Source organism: Hippoglossus hippoglossus, chromosome 11 (genome assembly GCF_009819705.1).
Source record: "Hippoglossus hippoglossus isolate fHipHip1 chromosome 11, fHipHip1.pri, whole genome shotgun sequence".
In the NCBI taxonomy this organism is placed as follows: Eukaryota; Metazoa; Chordata; class Actinopteri; order Pleuronectiformes; family Pleuronectidae; genus Hippoglossus; species Hippoglossus hippoglossus.
In genome coordinates, this window is record NC_047161.1 from 17,869,859 (window position 1) to 17,888,744 (window position 18,886).

The 18,886-nt window shown below is 39.2% G+C and overlaps 1 protein-coding gene across 2 annotated transcripts in view; it reads right to left on the minus strand.

Moving 5' to 3' along the window:
• The window catches only part of trappc9 (trafficking protein particle complex 9), a 212,507-nt gene that overhangs the window by 173,863 nt on the left and 19,758 nt on the right, over positions 1–18,886 (minus strand). For both annotated transcript variants that reach the window (XM_034599381.1, XM_034599380.1), the window contains 3 exons: positions 11,926–12,052; positions 10,207–10,352; positions 1,992–2,077 (listed from right to left, as the gene is read on the minus strand). In XM_034599381.1, the coding sequence (XP_034455272.1) occupies positions 1,992–2,077; positions 10,207–10,352; positions 11,926–12,052 (359 nt within the window). The remainder of the gene's footprint in view (positions 1–1,991; positions 2,078–10,206; positions 10,353–11,925; positions 12,053–18,886) is intronic.

An 18,886-nucleotide genomic window follows, 5' to 3' on the forward strand; every position in this document is an offset into this window, starting at 1 on the left:
TACCTAATGCTACGATAACTGTACAATTATCATTTATGATTATAAGAGTTGGTAGCAACATAAGAAACACAGATTTCTAGGAAAGACATTTATCCTTGTAGTACTTTGCCTAAATATTACATACAATGCTGGGGTACATATTAGTTTCTTTAAACGAAGTAAACACTTGATCCTTCTTTACAGCAAATAACTGTGCTGTCCTAAGATCAGTGAATAAAAAACAAACCTAAAAGTATCATTTGTCATTTTACTTTTTTGTGGGGAGAATGACACAGACATGTGACGGTGACCTCTCTAAAAAATGAAAGGTTGAGGATTGTGGTAAAAAGCACTGCTTTAATAGAAAATCAATAAAGCACAAGAGGAAAGCTGGGTAATAGCCATGAAGTTGCGTGGTGACGGAGAAGGAGTGCCGGTCTTGCCAAACTGCTCGGTCACCTTGGTGACGGAAGATGGAAAAGTGACCTTGTGTGTGCATTTGTTTCCCAGTGTGTTTTGAAGAGCCGGGTTTATGTACAGTGGATAGACAGTTGCTCTGGTCTAACAGCAGTCACATTGTCTGGGGTACAGACGAGCTCTTAGCAGCCTACGTCACCGTGTCTGTCTCGACCTGCGTGACTCTACAACAACACCTGATGTTCCCAGCTGCTGTGGAGCTGTGAGGGGCTTCAGCCTCCATCTGTGACCTGATCATTTCACCTGTAGGTGGGGAGGAATTACCTGACTCCTTGTCACTGTTTGACCTTGCCTGTTTGATTGTTTCATTTCAGTACCCAGAACATTAAGGTTGCCCCACTCGGGTGCAAATATTGCTTTACAGTTGTTTCTCTTAATGATGACTCCTCAAGTATAAACACATTCCAGATGTTCTGAACCGGAGGTTGCCTGCAACAGCAGTGTCTGTAACAGCATGTGCCATTATCAGACGATGCATAACAGCTAAATCAAGCAGCAAGCCCTGTCCAAGTCTATTTGACAGACAGCCGCCACAGTTAAAGAGGCCACTGTCTTCGTTCACACTGTGTGAATGAAAATGAAACTTTCACGGCAATTTGTTCTTGACTTTCCAAATAATTAAAGGCAACATCCCTTTTGACAGGTAGAACACCGGGTGCGATGCGGTGTGGGCCATTGCCGTCTAACAGCTGAAAGTAGGGCTCTCTGTCTGCTGGCCTTTCATTGACCCCAATGACTGCTTTGCATTTCAAGGTGGTCCCACATCACTGCATCCGTAAACAGACAGCAGTGAGCAGGAAGAAAAGCAATTTATTTGGTAATTTGGTCATCTTTTGTACCCTTAAACCTGATAAAGTGGCTCAACTCAGGTGTGCATGTGCGTGTGCGTCCATGTCAGTGTGTGTGCATGTGTGTGTTAAAGAACTCCCAAGTGAGTGACAGAGTGTAGGTCTCCAGTACGACCGGAGTTCTTTTAATACGAAAATGTTCACAAGTTAAAAAGCTGCAAGTCACCAGCAGTTATTAAACACTACAACTAAATTGGAGTTGCTGATGTCTGATGGCTCTTTTCAAACTTTTATTCTGGAGAGAACAAGAAAGCCAATTCTCTTGTGCTTATATGTATAGAACCCATCTGGTATGACAGGAGGGCATGTAAAACCATAAAACTAATGGTACCACGGGGGGGGGGGGGGCGCCTGTGCCTCTCCCTCGTGTTGCTCTCCTACTGTCAGGAGCGAGAAGAGTTTGTTCTCACCATCTCATACGATCATTACAGTATTAAACTGTCAAAAAAAAAGCTTTTAGGGGATCGAGGAAGACGCTGGGGCAGAATCACTTGCCCTGCTGCAATTCATTTGTGGCTGCAGTGGGACGGTTTGTACTACTGGTGTGAGAAAACTTGGCAAACTTCCCTTTCCCCCAGAGCTGTGGTAATGAATTAGATATTATATCGATTATATTGAAACAGCAAAACTTTAAAGTATATGTTACAATAGAACATTTGAAGTTCAAGTGTATTAAATTTCACCTACCATGTTTTCTACTCGAAGTTCATAAGGCATGGGGTTGTAGACCATGAACTGCACTTCACAAACATCTCCTTGAACCCACTGGAACTCTGGGTAAAGAAAAAAAATTGACACATTAGAATAAGATACCAGTGGCTTTAAAACACATTTGTATGCAATGAGTCGACGGAAGTTAACCCTGAAGCTACACTGCTATAAAAGTGCAAAGGCAGTCAGTCAGTGATAAATGATGAAACCAAAAATGTTTTTTTTATGTGGAGTTAATGAGTGTGTGTGTGTAATATGTGTATACACATAAATAAATAAACATATACATATATGTATGCATATACAGTACATACATGCCTATATATGAGTGAAAGTCCTTTCAACAAATTGGAGCTCATTACAGACGTGTATGGAATGAGGGGATCAACAATCATATACGAGTGTTATGTTCAGATGCACACGCTTTTTGAACCATATGAATTTACACCTTCTGTGCAAAAAATAACATTAACTGGAATTGATCATCAGCTGTTGAAGTTGAGACCTTCAGTGAGTCATTGTTAGTTTACAGAATTACATTTATTGAGCTGTTGTGATGATCTACCGGCAGGATTAATCAAATTATGTCCGGACCTACTTAAATTGACTCCAGAGAAATGTGAATTCTGTAAAAGGCAGGTTAGCCAAGGTGTTCAGAAAATATTTTTGAAAAGAGAAAATGCAGTTATTGATTCCTACAGGAGAGAAAAGTTGAATTTCAGCCTATTTACTCACAGCCCAGTGTTACTTTTTTTTAAATGAAGACATTCCAGCTCTGCACTGCAGAATCCATCATTCCTGAGTGAGACGCTGAAAGGTTCTCTTAGACTTAGACGCTCCTTTGGTCCCTCTGTGGATGCCATACCCATCTCCACTTTCAGATGTAACACATTCTAGTCCATTTCGAAGACCCATTGCTGTAAATAGACTTGCAAAATAGGCTCTAAAAATCCTAGCTTAGACTCCGGCAGGAAAGGGGATTTACGGGAGGCGAACTGCAGCCGTGCACCTTGGGAAATTAAGTCAGTCAAAAGAAAGATATCTATAATATGAAGAATGTCTGGAAACCCCTCACGAACTTTGCTCTGGCTCACATACGCTCTCTTAGCCGGCCAATTAAGTGTGACACACACACCTCAGGAGCAAGACAAACCGATTGGTTTGCTTCCATCTTATCTGTGTTGCCTCAGTCCAAACTCATCAAGTGTCTGTTGAGATTCTGCACTAATCTCTAAAGGATTCAGCATTTTGAAACCTCACCGTGAAAAGCGATAATTAATGTTTCGAGTCAATGCATGGCTGTGTGGTTAGTTTCAAACCGTTTCGTTGCTTAAAAGGACAAATGATTTTGTCAAACTCTTTTTTGTGTCTTGCGAAAGTCATTTTTTTTATTGACCAGAGGCAGAACTCAAGATGTTTCTCCAGCAGAGAAATGTTCTGTAAAACTATAATCAGTCTTTCACACTGAATAATACATGACCACAATGCCTGGACATTTGAGCAAAAGTCCTGCATGTTCAGTGAAGCAGAGCAGAGGAACATAACCGAAGCTGAGCTTTTGCATTTGTCTAAAATTATGTCATTAGCACCTCAGATGGAGACACGTAGATAGTTAATACTGTCATTGGAAACATTTAAACAGCCCGAATGAAAAATAAATACACAACAAACCAAAAGTGCTTCGTCTGTGTGACAGATGTTGAGTCATGAGACTGATGGTGAAAGAACAGTATATTCTTGACCTGAGAAATACTTGTAACCCCCTATGTGCCTGGGCCTTCACTTAGATATATGAGAATGGACTATGGGTGACAGGCCTTTGCTGTTAGAGACCCTACACTGTGGCACAGTGCACCTACTGAGTAAAAATGCAAGATCCCAAGTGTCATTTAAATCTCTCTCTTTAAAGCTTGTACAAATTAGTATGTTCTATTTTTGTGGGTAACTCCATTTAATTCCCCTAAATTTTATGAATTGATTGTCCTTAATTGCTGTTCTTTTATTTTCCTTTTTTCATTCTTTTTGGAGCTTTGTTAAGAAAAGTGCTATATAAATAAGTTTAGTATTATCTGCTGAGGAGGACTGTGAAATGACATTCTTATGAAAACCCTACTTGCAGTAGAGGTGGTCAAAACTAAACTGGAATGGGGTTTAAAATGCTGACCATGTATTCACAATGTCCATTGATCAAGTCTGACTGGGAATATTACAGGGATTATTATTTAATTTAGCTCAAAATCCAAAAGTAAATTTAAAAAAGGAGGTATAAGGTGGTGTACTGTTCTCTGACCTTCATGCATGTATTATAAGAACTGAATACCAGATTTGAATCCAAGTCTCTCGTCCAAACCAACAAAGTTTTCTCGCTTTTATCTTAGCTTGCACGCTGCACAGCCCACTGGATAAGCCCATTACTCTTTCTCCCCTCGGTGCTGCCTGCTTGGCCTGGCTTGACACACAAATGTACATTGGGTTGAAATCATGCATATAAAAATAGCTCTAATAGGCTGTGGGAAGGTTTTTGCAAATTAAAAACCATCGTGATTCAAACATTTATAAAGCAGAGAGTAATAATTCATTTTTTTTTTGCGGTTGGAAGTGTCCTGTCAACAATTTAAGAGATGTTCAACTTTTCTGTTGCAATACCATGATTGGGCACCGGGGTTAATCGGAAAACGAGGCAGTATCTCAGACTGTGTATGAAGATGGACGACAGGACAGCTCCACAAAAAAGAAGCCAAAGAGTCTTGATTGCCCCCTGGTGGCTATCATCCTGCATCCTCCATGTTACAGGATAGTACATGCATCAGTCCTACACTGGTAACTTCCCCTTAGTTTCACCCTCAAAGCTGAAAGTCAGCACTTTAACCCCACATCTCACAATAATTGTTTCATTTAACATTCAATGTGGTGGAGTACAGAGGCAAAGCAATAGAAACTGAGCCACTGTCCAAACAGTGACGACTAGAGGACTTGCTCATATACCAGGGTAATAGCCTGTGATCCGCATCAAAATGAGCAGAAAGCTGTAGACTGGATAGTTCTTAAAACTGAGACTCAGAGCAATGAAAGGGAGAAAAATCTACCTTTAAAAAACTTCTTATTTATGGCTTAACATCAATAGGATTCATCGCATTGTGACTTAAAAAGGAAGAAAATACACACATATATATATATATCTATATATAGATATATATATCTATATATAGATATATATATATATACACAGACACTGTAAATGTTAACAGCTGCGGAACATATCGGGGCATAATGGAGTCCTCAAGAATATCCCTACTGTTCATATTTCACTTATAACAAGGTAAGTTCAATACCTTGTTTCTCCTGGTTAAAAAGTCCACACTGTGATAGGATGATAAAAAGGAGAAATGAGGTCACCGCTAATATTATAGAGCTGCACATGTTGCAAACCCCGTTTGCAGTTGTCTTAGAAAGCAGAAACAACACTTAGATTTGTATGGGAAGTGCCTCCATGTGTTCTCTGTGAGATGAATACATGTTCACAGTTAACACATCCATCAAAATAATTGATTTCTGCAGTTGCAGCGTGCTGGGAGACGCCTTGAATGAGTTAAGAGAGAATGGTAACTTCATTAGCTGGCAGCTAGCTCCCCAGAGGCTCAGAGACTAAGGGGCAAAGGCATGTGTGAAATTATTCTCCGAAATCTCATAGCACTGTAGTGCGCCACAGGAATGTCTGACTTTCAACATCGAAATCCTGATCAAAGAAACATGAATATGAATTATTTCATGCATTCTGAATGATTACGTTTATTTATTTATCATTGAATGACATTGAATTGCTGTTTTGATGCGAGTTATTCAAACAGAGCAGCAACAGAAATATCCAGACAGCTTCCCATGGTCGCATATGCCTCAGCTACTCTCAGGATGGAAAGTCAATCTGGGGAAAACTGGCACCAAGTACTTTCAGCATTACAGAAATGACAGATACAAAAAACTCGCATATGAAAGCTTGTACTCAAATATAAGTAGAGTCCTGAGTCATAGCCAGTGTGGCTGACACAACAGATTCATATCATACTCACCACTCCGCAGTTCACGTGTCTCATTTTAACAGATGAAGCCGTTTCAACTTTGCTAAGCTAACCCCAATGAAGCAAACTTTTCACATTCAAAGTTGACCAGGATAGAGATGGTTGGAGGATGGTTGAGTTTTCTGACATTAGCTTCACGATGATAAAAAATACTACAACAACTGATAGTTATGGAACATCCAGGTGAGGAGTGGTGACTTGGTAGAACATGCAGGAGGCAGCATTTGACGTATAAATTCAATTTCGGAAATCATGTGTTGATGTTTAGAGCACATTGACACCAGCGTTGGACCTGATCACCAAAAGCAACACATCTTTGTCTGTGTCTACTTTGTGTAAGGTTACTCTTTTTTTCATCCTGAGATATATGTATTATTTCGGTTTTATTCGATAGGCTCACTCACTCACTGTGAATTTTCCTGCTATATTCTCACATGGGCTCACTCGGACATTTTCTGGAGGCCTGGCAAGGAAAAGTTCCAGAAAATGTCCAGAGCAACTGACCTAACCCATTTGCGTTCTCACATACAGCCCTTCTGGATAATTTCAGGAAAATGTCCGGAGTTCAGTGCATGTCTGAAAGCAGCTTCAGAGTGGCTGTTTGTGGTGAGTAAAGCATAGGTCTGTTAACCAGACAGGGGAAATCAGGAATAAAAGGCTATTACTGTTAAAACTTTACCGTCAATCCACAGTTGAAAAATAATATTAAAAAAATTGGGGGCTTTAATTTAAATGGCCTTTTCTCTATATCATGGCTTAGTTATAGTTATGGCTTCTTATAGTGCAGTTACTTGTAATGTATCTACTTACCGCAGTTCACTCTGGCTAATAAAGAAACTGAAACCAAATAGGTTTCCCTATGCTACTAGGTAATAAAACAACAAAAGACAACCACTGTTCAGTAATAGAATTTCAAAGATTTTAAAACGAACAATCGCTGAGAATGAAGGATTCTAATCTTCTGCAATAAAAAGAAGAAGTACTTAGAAGACACAGATACTATGACGGCTTTGCTTATTAGTCAGACAGCAACAGCGTTTGGAGACTAGATGAATTTTATAAAAGCGCAGAAGGAGAATAGAAACTTAAATGATGAAAAAAAAAAAAAAAGCATCCTGCAGTGAAAGTGGCACATTATAAATCAGAGTTAGTCTCAAAACTGATCATCAGTATCATTCCTCACGTAGCTGTGCATCTTCTACTAATGTACCTTCATATTAACTGTTTGGAGACTTTGACTTGACATTGATTTCACAAGTATAGTTTGATAAAACAAAATCTTTGAAACAAAAGATGTAAACTTCTGCTTCAATAGTCCATAAATGGATCTCCGAGGGCTTCAAAGGGCTAAGAGATGAACGGGGCCCTGTATGATGTCCCTGCCTCAGCATTACCAACATGTTGCTGTTATACAAGCTGAAGACACAAACAGCCACATCCCTTTCTCACTGCTGCTCAACTACAATGTTAAATTGGACTTTGTTTGATGACTCTTCATCTGGGATCAAATGAAACTCTGGAATTGTGTTACTCAGGACAGAGATGATTGACCGCAGCAAAGTGCTGAGCCTGTCACTGCTGCGTTCCCATGGATAAGCTGTGTGTTTCTTTCGCAGTCGGGGCATTTGTAAGAACCACTGATCGATTCAACACTGGACTGGATAAGATATTGTTAAGGCTTTGTTTACAAGGGGTCCATAACAGAAGTGGGGGAAGAGACAAGGGGTCATGGATAAATAAAAACAATGAATTCTACACTCGGAACTACAGTGGAACACTCTCCCAATTAAAGAAATAAAGAAATAAAAAAATGAAAATGTCACTCAGTAGTGCAAACCTCCGCAAAGGCCCAACAATCCCGGTAAATTCAATCAAGCTGCAACAAGGGGCGCAAGACGAGATCAGCGAGAACTTGTGATAGCTGCGCACCTATGTTTACATCATGCAACTGGAACTTGCAATAAACACAACAGAGAGAGAACTGCTGGAGTTTCAGCAATCAACAAGTGCTTGTGTTGGTGCTAGAAAAACATTTTAGGTCTTTACACTGTTAACAAATAGGTATGGTGGTGGTCTAGGTGTGCAGCTGTCGCGAGTTCCTGCTGATCTCGGCTCGTGCCCCTTGGGCGGGAGCTTGTGCAGGGACAACAGCATTTTATGTTTATACCTAAAATTAAAGCGAGTTTTCCCCAGAGTACAAATAGATTCCTCAAATGTCTATTAGCAGGTGAATGTAACTCTAGGATACATTACTACATTTAGGTGGAAGATAATTACAGAAATGAATAGCCAACTGGAATGAAATATATTTTCAGGTTTTATATTCTACTGATGTATAGTAATTGCAGGCATATCATGAGAGAAATGGCAGCAGTTGGCCAATATCGTTCAGCTGTGATTATGCAAAATTGTGAATTAGTGCACTTACGTAGACATATTAAGGGAGATAAGCCTGGAGTGGATAGACTGCACTCAGAGAAGTAGTCTCCATGATAAATCTGTCATGTTTGCAATGACTGGACGTAATAAAGATACAAATTTGGGACCTTGAATATTCCTGAGAACAAAGAGACACCTGGTCCAGTGATATAAGTGGAGCTCAATGAGTTTAAAATGAGAAAATAATCAAATCTTCTTGTCCTGAACACAATCTAATCTGAGATGGCTGAAGCTTAGGCCCCATAAAGGCTTTAGACTACTGCCAGGCAAAACACTGCAAGGGAAGTATACACACAAAATCTGATGATCAACAAAGAACTTAACAAGTGTGAAGTTTTGATAAACAGCAGAAGAATTTTCATAGTGAAGGATCTGCAATGTAAACATCAATCCTTTTCCCCGTGTTTCTGAAATAGACGTTTCTTCAAGTTTCTTCAAGCTGTCGCTGTCAAGTAAACATATTTTTTGTTGCTTATAGTAAAGTTTCCATGAACACATTTTAACATATTTTTTTCTAGATTCATAAGAGGTCACTGAGACCTTTGACCACTCAAACATAATCGGTGATTTCAGGTGAGTTGTACCAGATGTAATCAAATTCCAGACGGGCAGTCGTAATATATCATATCACAGGGATGTGAGGTCACCGTGACCTTGACCTTTAAACACCAAAAGGTAATAAGTTCATCTTTGAGTCTAAGTTAATGTTTGTACCAAATTTGAAAACATTCCCTCAAGCTGATCTTCCAAGTGTCCGGAAGCCCCGACATTCATATTCGACTCGAAGCCTAAAACTCCTCTGATATCCTCCTCTGAGCCGTGCTCACGTTCGCACACACACACCAGAGAATCACACACACTATACACTGCACACTGCACACTGCACACAAGCTCTCGCCCAAGGGCACGCGCGGGATCGTGGCCTTTAAGGACACTTGGATGACACCACACGAGCCGTATGAAGACACCTTGGCTGCAACGCTGTTTCCCCGAGACTCCTGAAGTGCTTTGTGGACTCAAACACTTCACCCACCCCTCCATTGGCATAGTGGTGAGTAGATAATAAGGTAATTTCAGTTTTTCGCTGAACTTTCCCTTTAAGATATCACGTTCAAGAAAACATAAACATACTTTGAGAGGCCACCTTGACCTTTGATCTTTGGCTACCAAAATCGAGCGAGGTAATCTTGAGTCCAAGTGAATATTTGTTCCAAATGTGAAAGTGTGATTCCTTCACGGCGTTCCAGTCACATCGCCTCCACAAGGCAAAAAATGTGCTTTATGAGGTCACTACGACCTTGACCTTTGATCATGGAGTCCAAGTGAATGTTTGTACCGAATTACAAAAAAAAATTCCCTCAAGGCATTCTTTAGAAATCATGTTCACCAGAATGGGACAGACGGACAGACAACTCGAAAACGTCATGCCTCTGGCCAATTGGTCCCATTCCACCAAACTTTCGAGAGCTTTCAATACACACAGGGCTAAAATCACTGCATGTTCACTTCATGTTTCATGTTCGATGTGGTTGTAGAACAGAGTTGACCATTTCAAAATATTTGTCATGGCAGCCCTTAATTTCAAATGGCAATGTCATGTGTTTATATGGATGTATAGCAATGTGTGTTTGTGTGAGTAGGTTGGGATTAACAAACTGAAATCTGATTGGACGTACCTATCTTCTTACACCGCTCCTCTCCTCTGCTGTGCATGATGATTGGGGAGTAGATAAAGGGGCTGGCAGTGGTCATGTTGTCTCCCAGCAGGCTTTTCACTTTGTGGGGCCGCAGACTGACGGGCAGGTTGAGGAGCTTCACCGATCTAGTTGGAGCATCACAGGAGAAGGCACAGCAATGACGTGAGCTACTAATTGTGTCTGCTCTAATTTTACACAAGCATCCAAAGATAAGCTCACCCCAAACACGATCACCTCACGCTAAATGTGTGGTGTTCAATTAGTTCACAGTTCGCTTTTGAGTCACAACAATATGATCCACGTTTTTGCAATGAATATTATCCCAGTACATTAGATGGTATCTGAAATACCACTCCTTCTTAGGGGTTACAGGCTCAGCAAACCAATACAAATTGAGGTAGAGACACTTGGAGAAAGTGTGTATTCTACATTTTCCTGGACCAGCTCCTGTTGATCCATCACAAGGTGCCTTGTCAATATAATCTAGTAGATAAAGACTCCTGCACAAAGTAACTGTTGCTCATTCAATAATAAACATTACAGGTTATGATTAAAGGCTTTATGGTCAGGGACTAATGACCCTGACCATAAAGTTGAAAGTTTTTTTTAACTGCTTCATTGGCAATGCACAGTTTCTGTTGGTTTGTTTCCAGCTCTCCAGTACTGACGCTAACTGCAGAGTGCAGTCGTCTTATTTGACTTCGGGCAGACTAGTCTTGCTTTGAGGAACATTTTGCTGTCAGGGAAGTTATTTTCCTGCTGCAAAAGCATGAAATTGGTGTCCATACTGCAGCACATAGTGTTAAATGTGATGCAACACTGGAAACAAATAATGGCCCAGAAACGGGTTTGTTTTGTCTCCATTGTGTGGTCATGTGTCTTTAAAGGAAAAGCCTGATTACTATATGTTATAGAGCTCCAACAAAAACAACACATCAACGGGTCCCACCATCACTATGGCTAATAGGTTGCCTCATTAGCCTGAACACCATTTTGCATTGATTCCACAAAAACTGTTCCACTGCTGTAAATATACACTATTTACTCCTGTTTGAATTTAGGTTGTCAACAAATACTCAAATTTAAAAGAGGAACAAGACATTCTATAGTAAAATTAAAAGGCTTCACGTTTGCAGCCTGAGTCGCTGCACCGAATACGCTGCATGACAAAAGTCCCACAATATCACTTTCATTGATTGAGAATGAAATGTAGGTCACATTAAAAAATGCAAATCATTCAACAAAGAGTGGAGGCTCGTGGTAAAGTTGTATGACATTTGGATGTAAGCTACAGTTGCAGTTAAAACACATGCATGCACTGCAGTAATGAAAGAAAGAAGGTACATATTTGTTTTAACTGTGAGTTAAAACGCTCATTTGTTTTATTAAAACTACACTATCCTGTTCTTTCAGTGAAAAATATAAAATAAAAGTATATAATTAAAACCTTTTTGACATATTGTGTGTATGAGTGGTATTGAGACGGACTAAAATTGGTGGTTTTGGTTTTCAAATTGGTCAATATGAAAATTATGAAATTATCTATGATTTTCAACATTATTAAAAAAGTTAATTGCACTTTAAGGTAGCACAAATTATTCCAGATTTCTAATTTTGATAATTTTTCTACTTAAAAGTCAAGCCGACATGTGACTAGATACAGAAAAGGTAACGGTATCTGTGACACTTCTCTCCTACCGGACAATGGGAAGCTTTGTAAAGGGCACCGGAGGGAGCTTCAGGCCATCAGGAAGGGTGATGACCTCCATTCCACCCGGACACTTGGAGGTGTAGTTCTCCAGGCTCTGGGTCACTTCTTTCTTCTCTATAAACGGGGAAAAAAAGCATACAACAGTCGGAAAACCGCTGAGCACACAGCTACAAAGAAATCTATAAATACAATTAACCACAGATTTGACAGTAACAATTATGACACAACACAATCCCCCCCCACCACCCACCCAGAGCATTTTCACCCAATCTCAGCCATATAAATTAACTAGACATTAATGACCTGTGAGGTGATTCTCTCGCAGCAATAAGAGCTCCAGCCTTCAAGTACAATTGTAAGTTTTATTGTACCATCAATACCTTTTGAGGGAACATTACTGCTCAGCCAGCTGGACAATTTGCTTTGGCAGTGCAAGTTTCAAGAGGGTCCATAAAAGGGGAGAGGGATATTTGCTTGCTAAGATTTCACACAGATCTATAACCCTTTATAGGTGAACATTAGCAGGTCTTATGATAGGCTGGTGCATTTCAACACTTTATTGTACATTCGAAAAAGAACTGTTCTGTAAAAATACTGGGAAATATACTACATCCATGAGCCAAAAGACAATGTTTATTAATCGGCTGTCTAAGATATAATGTACATATGGGATGAAACGTTAGTATTAAAAGCCAAAAGGATAAGTGCGAGGATTTATGTCAGTTTTTGTTCAGTTAAAAACTGTCCAACTACACAGTGAAAATACATTTAAGAGGGAGTCGACTGCATCAGATTGGAAATAAAAAAACAACGGCGGAAAGTGAAGGGTGAAAAAAACAAAAGGAAGAAAATGGGAAAAGGAGGAAATGAAGTGGGATGGAGATGGACTGAGGAAGGAATCGGTGGGAGGGGGAAGAAGCGGCAAAGGAATAAAATAGCCAGAGATGAATGGAGTGATGGCTCAGTTGTCCTGGCTCACAGCTTTGGTGATTGATGGCATGACTGTCCATCTTTTTTCTTGTTTGCCGTGTCTCAGTGATTGGAGGCCACTCCAGGACAGAAAGTGGAACAGAGATCGCGTGTTCAAAGCAAAAAGTAATTTCACCCAGTAAAAGCTAAACATAGAGTTTTTTTCAAATTTCGCTGTAGGAGGCCTCTTATGTAGAAATTAAAGTTTTTTTTTAATGTTGATGTTTTAGTAAGTTTTCAGGGAAATGTAATATTGCAACGTTCGCTGAATGATTACCTTCAAATTAAATGTTATTTCTTCCAATATGATTAAATAAAGTCAGCATGTATCCTTCGAAGTAAAAGCTAAATTCTTTGGAAATTGAAAAATACCATTAAAACTTTTAAAGCTGTAAAAATATTTGTTTTTGTTTCGCATTAGCTAATGGGTGTCATGAGCATATAAACTTCATCATATTTCTTGACTGATGCCTGCTTCTTTCAGAGTTCTAATGTATGACTCTTAAGATGCTAAATATGGAGATAATTTACTGCAGAAATGCAAAAAGACTAATGTGAATTGATGAATTCCAGAAAAGCTACAATCTAGAAACCCCATTAAACTGAGTGCAGATTTGAGGACTTTTTGAGCTGATCAAAATAATTATGCATACAAAAAGAACATCCTCATAAAACATGGATATGTATGATCAATACATTAAAATAATAAAATGAATGTCTTAATGAATAGTTCAGTTGATTAACCCTAACATCTAATCAATAATACCTACAGGTTGCAGATATTCCATCGTTTAGCATCTGTGTCCACTCATCACCTTAAAAGGTTCAGTGTGTACGCTTTAGGTTAAAGGGATCTTTTGGCAGAAACTGAATATAAAATAATCCTAGTGATGTTTTCTCTCGTGTGTCTCATCTAAATTGTACGAATTGTTGTTTTTTTTACCCTAGAATGGGCCCTTTATATTTAAATACTTTATATTTAAATTCTACTCTACGGAGGCCGCCTTGTTTTTTACTGTAGTCCAAACTGGACAAACTTAACACCTCCCACAGGTTCTCTTTCCTGCTTCGAAGGGGAGGGTGAGGTGAGGGGTATTCAGCTGCAACATGCAATTTCACCACTAGATGTCACTAAATTCTACACACTGAACCTTTAAGTTGTTGGCGTGTATCTGGGACCATTGGCATTAGCTTTCTCTCAGCCATTTAGCACGTCGGTCAATGGTGGACAAATGCTGTGACAAAGCACTGTTTGAGATTTCAGTCACCCACAACACAATCTCTTAAATTTAGGTTTCCTCTTGACGATACTGTGAGGATTACAAATTCTGAACAATTACCATTTGTTCACCCTTGGGTAATATGCGGTGTTAAGCTGTTAAAATTATAATTTTCACCAAAGGCAAAACATTTGCTTCCCTGTCCCTAGTCAATGACATTTTCTTGAGGTCAGATTGGTGAGTTGGAGCCCCTCGATAACCAAACCCATGGGTTTCAGTAGAAGAAAACACAATATTTTGTTGACTTGTTTCTCTCTTGCTTTCTTCACCGAGCCTATTATAAGCCTGACAGGTGGAACACACTGTCCAGATAAGCAAAGACACATTTTTACACTTAACGAAAAAAGGCAGGAGAAAAGGTGCAGCTCTCTCATTTCACAAACTAAACAATCTCATCTCCAAGTGTCACTCGTCAAGAAAAAGAATTGAAGGCAGGATGAAAGGCCGCATGGGTAAAAGTTTTCTCGGAATCCTCTCCTGTGAAAACTGAACTTACATCATCACCCTGTTGTACAACTTAAGAGCAGCAGCGAGACACTTTTTAAATTTGCACCTGCTCAATCTGCCTTCATCTAACAAGTTTGTTTGCAGTTCTCCTTTCCTGGCAACCACTTCATTACGGCAGCACTTTCAAGAGGTTGACGTGAACGAGCATTCATTTCTGAATAAACAGTGAAATAATGCTCACACCGTGCAAATTAGTGTGACTGTACTGAGGGGGTTCAGGTATTCCGAGACCATCTTTTGTATTAACGCCTCCCAGTTTGTGAGGATAGATCGAAAATAATTCGTAAAGCAGCAGGTGACACTCAATTTGTCAAGAGCAAACAACATATTGATTCAATTGATGCTCCATAACCACAGTCTTTCAGGTGTGCTCTACTGCACCAAACATTCAATCTCCCTCCCTCCTTTTGTTCCTTATTACTTGATGTGTTACTTATTACTTATTACTGCTGTTTACACAAAATGAGGCATTAGTTGCTAGGCTGTCACTTTTTATTCCAAATTCGAATAATCATTCAAACTTGGGTGGAAATGTTCACATTCGAACTGTAATGACCTGTTCGATTTCAAAATATACATCTGAAGTAGTTTGTCTCCTGATCCAGGAGAGGGCGCTGACCATCAGCTTGACCCATCACATGCCCTCTTTACTGACTTACTGTACTGACTGGTAGATCTTACGTTGTTTTGCTACGAAAATCGAGGACGCTATGATCATGACACCAAAGCATCTGAAAAGTGGCTGTGGAAGTATTTGGAGTTCTAAACCTTAGATGCCCAAGTAAAAAATCCTGTCATGACAAATTCGTTCAAAACTATTTTTTTGATAAAGTGATGGCATAGCTCCCATGGTAGAGCTGGGGTCCCTCTATACTGAGGCTTCAAGCAAGTCACTCCCCCTCTCTCTTTCTTTCCGTCATGCTTAATACTGTTCTATCAAAATAAAGGTGAAAACCCCAAAATATCACTTAAATATAACTGTATCTAGGCTTTAGCAGCCTAACAGTACACAAAGCAGTGTAGGAGCAACAATGGGGCAGGTTGTAAAGTAAAGTGACCACAAAATGAACTGTGATGGAAGTCGAGAGGGGAAATGGAAACCGAGGGCAGCACAACACCAGATAGCACAAGGCAGGGCAGCACAGCTCAGCATAACAGCGCTGTCAGCAGCCCGGCAGGAGAGACGCTCCATGGTGAGATAGGATTTCAGCTCTATGATGGAGATGCCAAAGTGTAGCCCACTTCCTCTGCCTCTGTGGAGATATGATGTTTCCTCAACACAGATGATGATTAAAGATGTTTTTCAGGGTAAAACACGAGATTCATGTACAGAAGTGAGGTAAGGAGCAGTTGAGCTTAGAGCGAATTACATATTTCTCCTTTCTGTAGATACGATATAATGGAAAATATGAGAAACAATGTAGTGTTTAGAAAAAAAACACTATAATGAGCCAATATTAATAACTAAAATTATTAGTTTTATTATACTAGCTTCTAGGCAATGTATCTCTGTGTGAAAGGCCCCAAGGCCCCATGAGACGGAGACTGACAGCTTAACAGTGTGATGTGCAAATTAAGAATGACATGTAAATGGTGAGTAGTTAGATGTAGTTTGGCTGAAGTGTTACTATCATTTGTATGATGGATGATAAGCTAAGTACATCAAATAGAACCGTATATTTGGTCCTTTTGCTAATGTCAAACTAAATAATGGAACAGTTACAAGATGACAATCAGACCAGGATAATTGATGTTGACAATTTGTTTATATAATTCAACAATTTCTTTTAAGTTTATGGCCTCGAACTTTGAGGCACTCGCGATGTGACTCTGTTTGAATTTGATTTTTTACAATTTGATGAAATTAAAAAAAATCAGCAGTACAGTTGACGGCCCCCCAGACATCTTGTATATAAGCTGCTCTTTAAGACTCATCATTTTTAGACACCATTTTATTGACACTAATGGGACGATATGAGACGAGGGCTTCGAGTGCCTTTAACGACAATGCAGACAATGGGAACATTTTCAAAAGGTGATTTGTCAAATTATGCTGTGAAATGAAAACAAGTAACAGACCAAGAACAGAAATGTCAACAGTTTTATGAATAATTTAGATTGTTCTGGTTGCTATTTCCAGCAAGAAGCCAGAAGCAAAAGAACATGCATCAAGCGGAACATTAATCATCAAAACAGTAAAAGCTACAGCTGAAAAAAAGAGCCATTGTGGACTGAAAACTGACTGAGCAACTGAAATGGTGATTCATATTTCAGGTATGATATTCAGCATTTAAAAGTAAAAAATACATAAATCTCTATTTTTGAGAGTTTACACAAATTGTTGCACGCACTGCTACATGTTGACTTGTTGTGTTCTTGCAGAGATGGCAGGATTGGTGGTACAAATTTGGCATTTGGGTGAAAAAGTAATTACCATCGTTGCTAGTGTATGTGTTTTCTCTATTTACTGTAAAAATGTCACGCAGAGAAGCGCCGGGTCGGCCAATAACCTGTGGCTGCTGCAGAAAACTCAAGCCTCAATATGAAGTCCTCGAAGAAAACCTGCTCCAGAGTGAACCCAATTTCCCTTTTCAGCACGACGACTTAAGACATATAGCCAAGAAATGCTGAAGTGGTGTCAGGACAAGTTTGATTGTCCCCGAGTGGCCAAAGACTAAACTTAAAGCCTAATGAGGTCTTTTCACAAACACTTCCCATCCAATCGGACGGAGCTTGAGAGGATCTTCCAAGAAGAATTGGATAAAGGGCTCAAATCCAGGTGTTCTACAAAGTACTGAATTAAAGGGAGTTGTATAAATAACATATTTCCATTATTTTATGTGAATGCATTTGCAAAAATGTATAAAGACATATTTTTACACCGTCATTATGGTTTTTTGATTGCTGATTGATGGGTAAAATGTACCAGTTGTATACATTTATAGTTGAATCTGCAATACAATAATGTAAATGAAAGGGTCAGAATATATATTTTTGAAGCCACTGCGCATCAAAGTATATTGTCACACTAAAAAAAAACATGAAGATCAGGCTTTTGTATCTCCAGAGTGCTTATCTTTTTTCCTTTGGCATTACTATTCCCAGACTGCAACCCCCAGACAACAATTTCAATTTACTCGCTGGAAAAATTAAATTAGCTATTTTAGCTAAAAGGTGCAACAATTTCAGTGTTCATTGCAAAGACACATTTAAAACATCACATATTTTTCTCAGAATATAAGCGATTTAGGTTATTTAGTTGGTTTCTAGCTCAAGAGGATCAGTAACTGGTGGTGAGTGATGGTTTACCCATCATTAAATCACTTGAGGTAATAAACAGACATATACTCTGTGCCTGATGCAGAAATTCTAGCCAACAGCTTATTAGAATAATGAATTTTGGGAAATAACACCAGCTGTCAACTTTTCCATTATATTTTACTGTATTAGTCCCTTCGTGTTTTCCCAAATGTTGCAAGCTACAGAGTTCAGAAACACTACAAACAGCAACAAGCACAAGCACAACCACCTGAGACACCCAACGGTCGAAATGCAATTACCACAATGTTTTTAATCTTGCAGCCAGATGGGTAAATGGTAATAACAGGTTAAAAAAAAAGCCCATCAAGGTAAGACAATTTCTAAATTTAAACTGATGAGAGACTAAGACTGATGAGAGAGACAGTATGGAAACTCAATGCTGACAAGGGGACGGTGTGCGGGCTCCAAAATCTCATGAGTGATCTGTTGTGCAACACTGTGTTTGGCATTATGGACACATGTGGAGCTAGGATTCAATGCCAGGGGGCTTTTGTTGTAATTTGCACTGAGGCTGAAAATCAGTGAGGTAAATTTAAAATTACATTATAACCTACAGAGACATCAGCCCTGATTCAAAACCTTTTTTAATTCAACATCACATATTAAGCCTTGCACATTAAAGAAAGACAATCATTCTGAACATTATGGGCTGGGGATGATAAACTCTAAAAAACATATGGGAGATACACAGCAACAAATGCATAACAACAATAATGAAATACCACTGAAGCCTTTTAAACAGAGCACTAAATGTTTTAAACATAATTGTAGAGGAATATTTCTCCTAAAAGGTTTGAATCTACTTTTAATTGAAGAATAGGTCATTCCAATGCTGCACATAAATCTATAAAAATATCTCTCTTTTTCATGC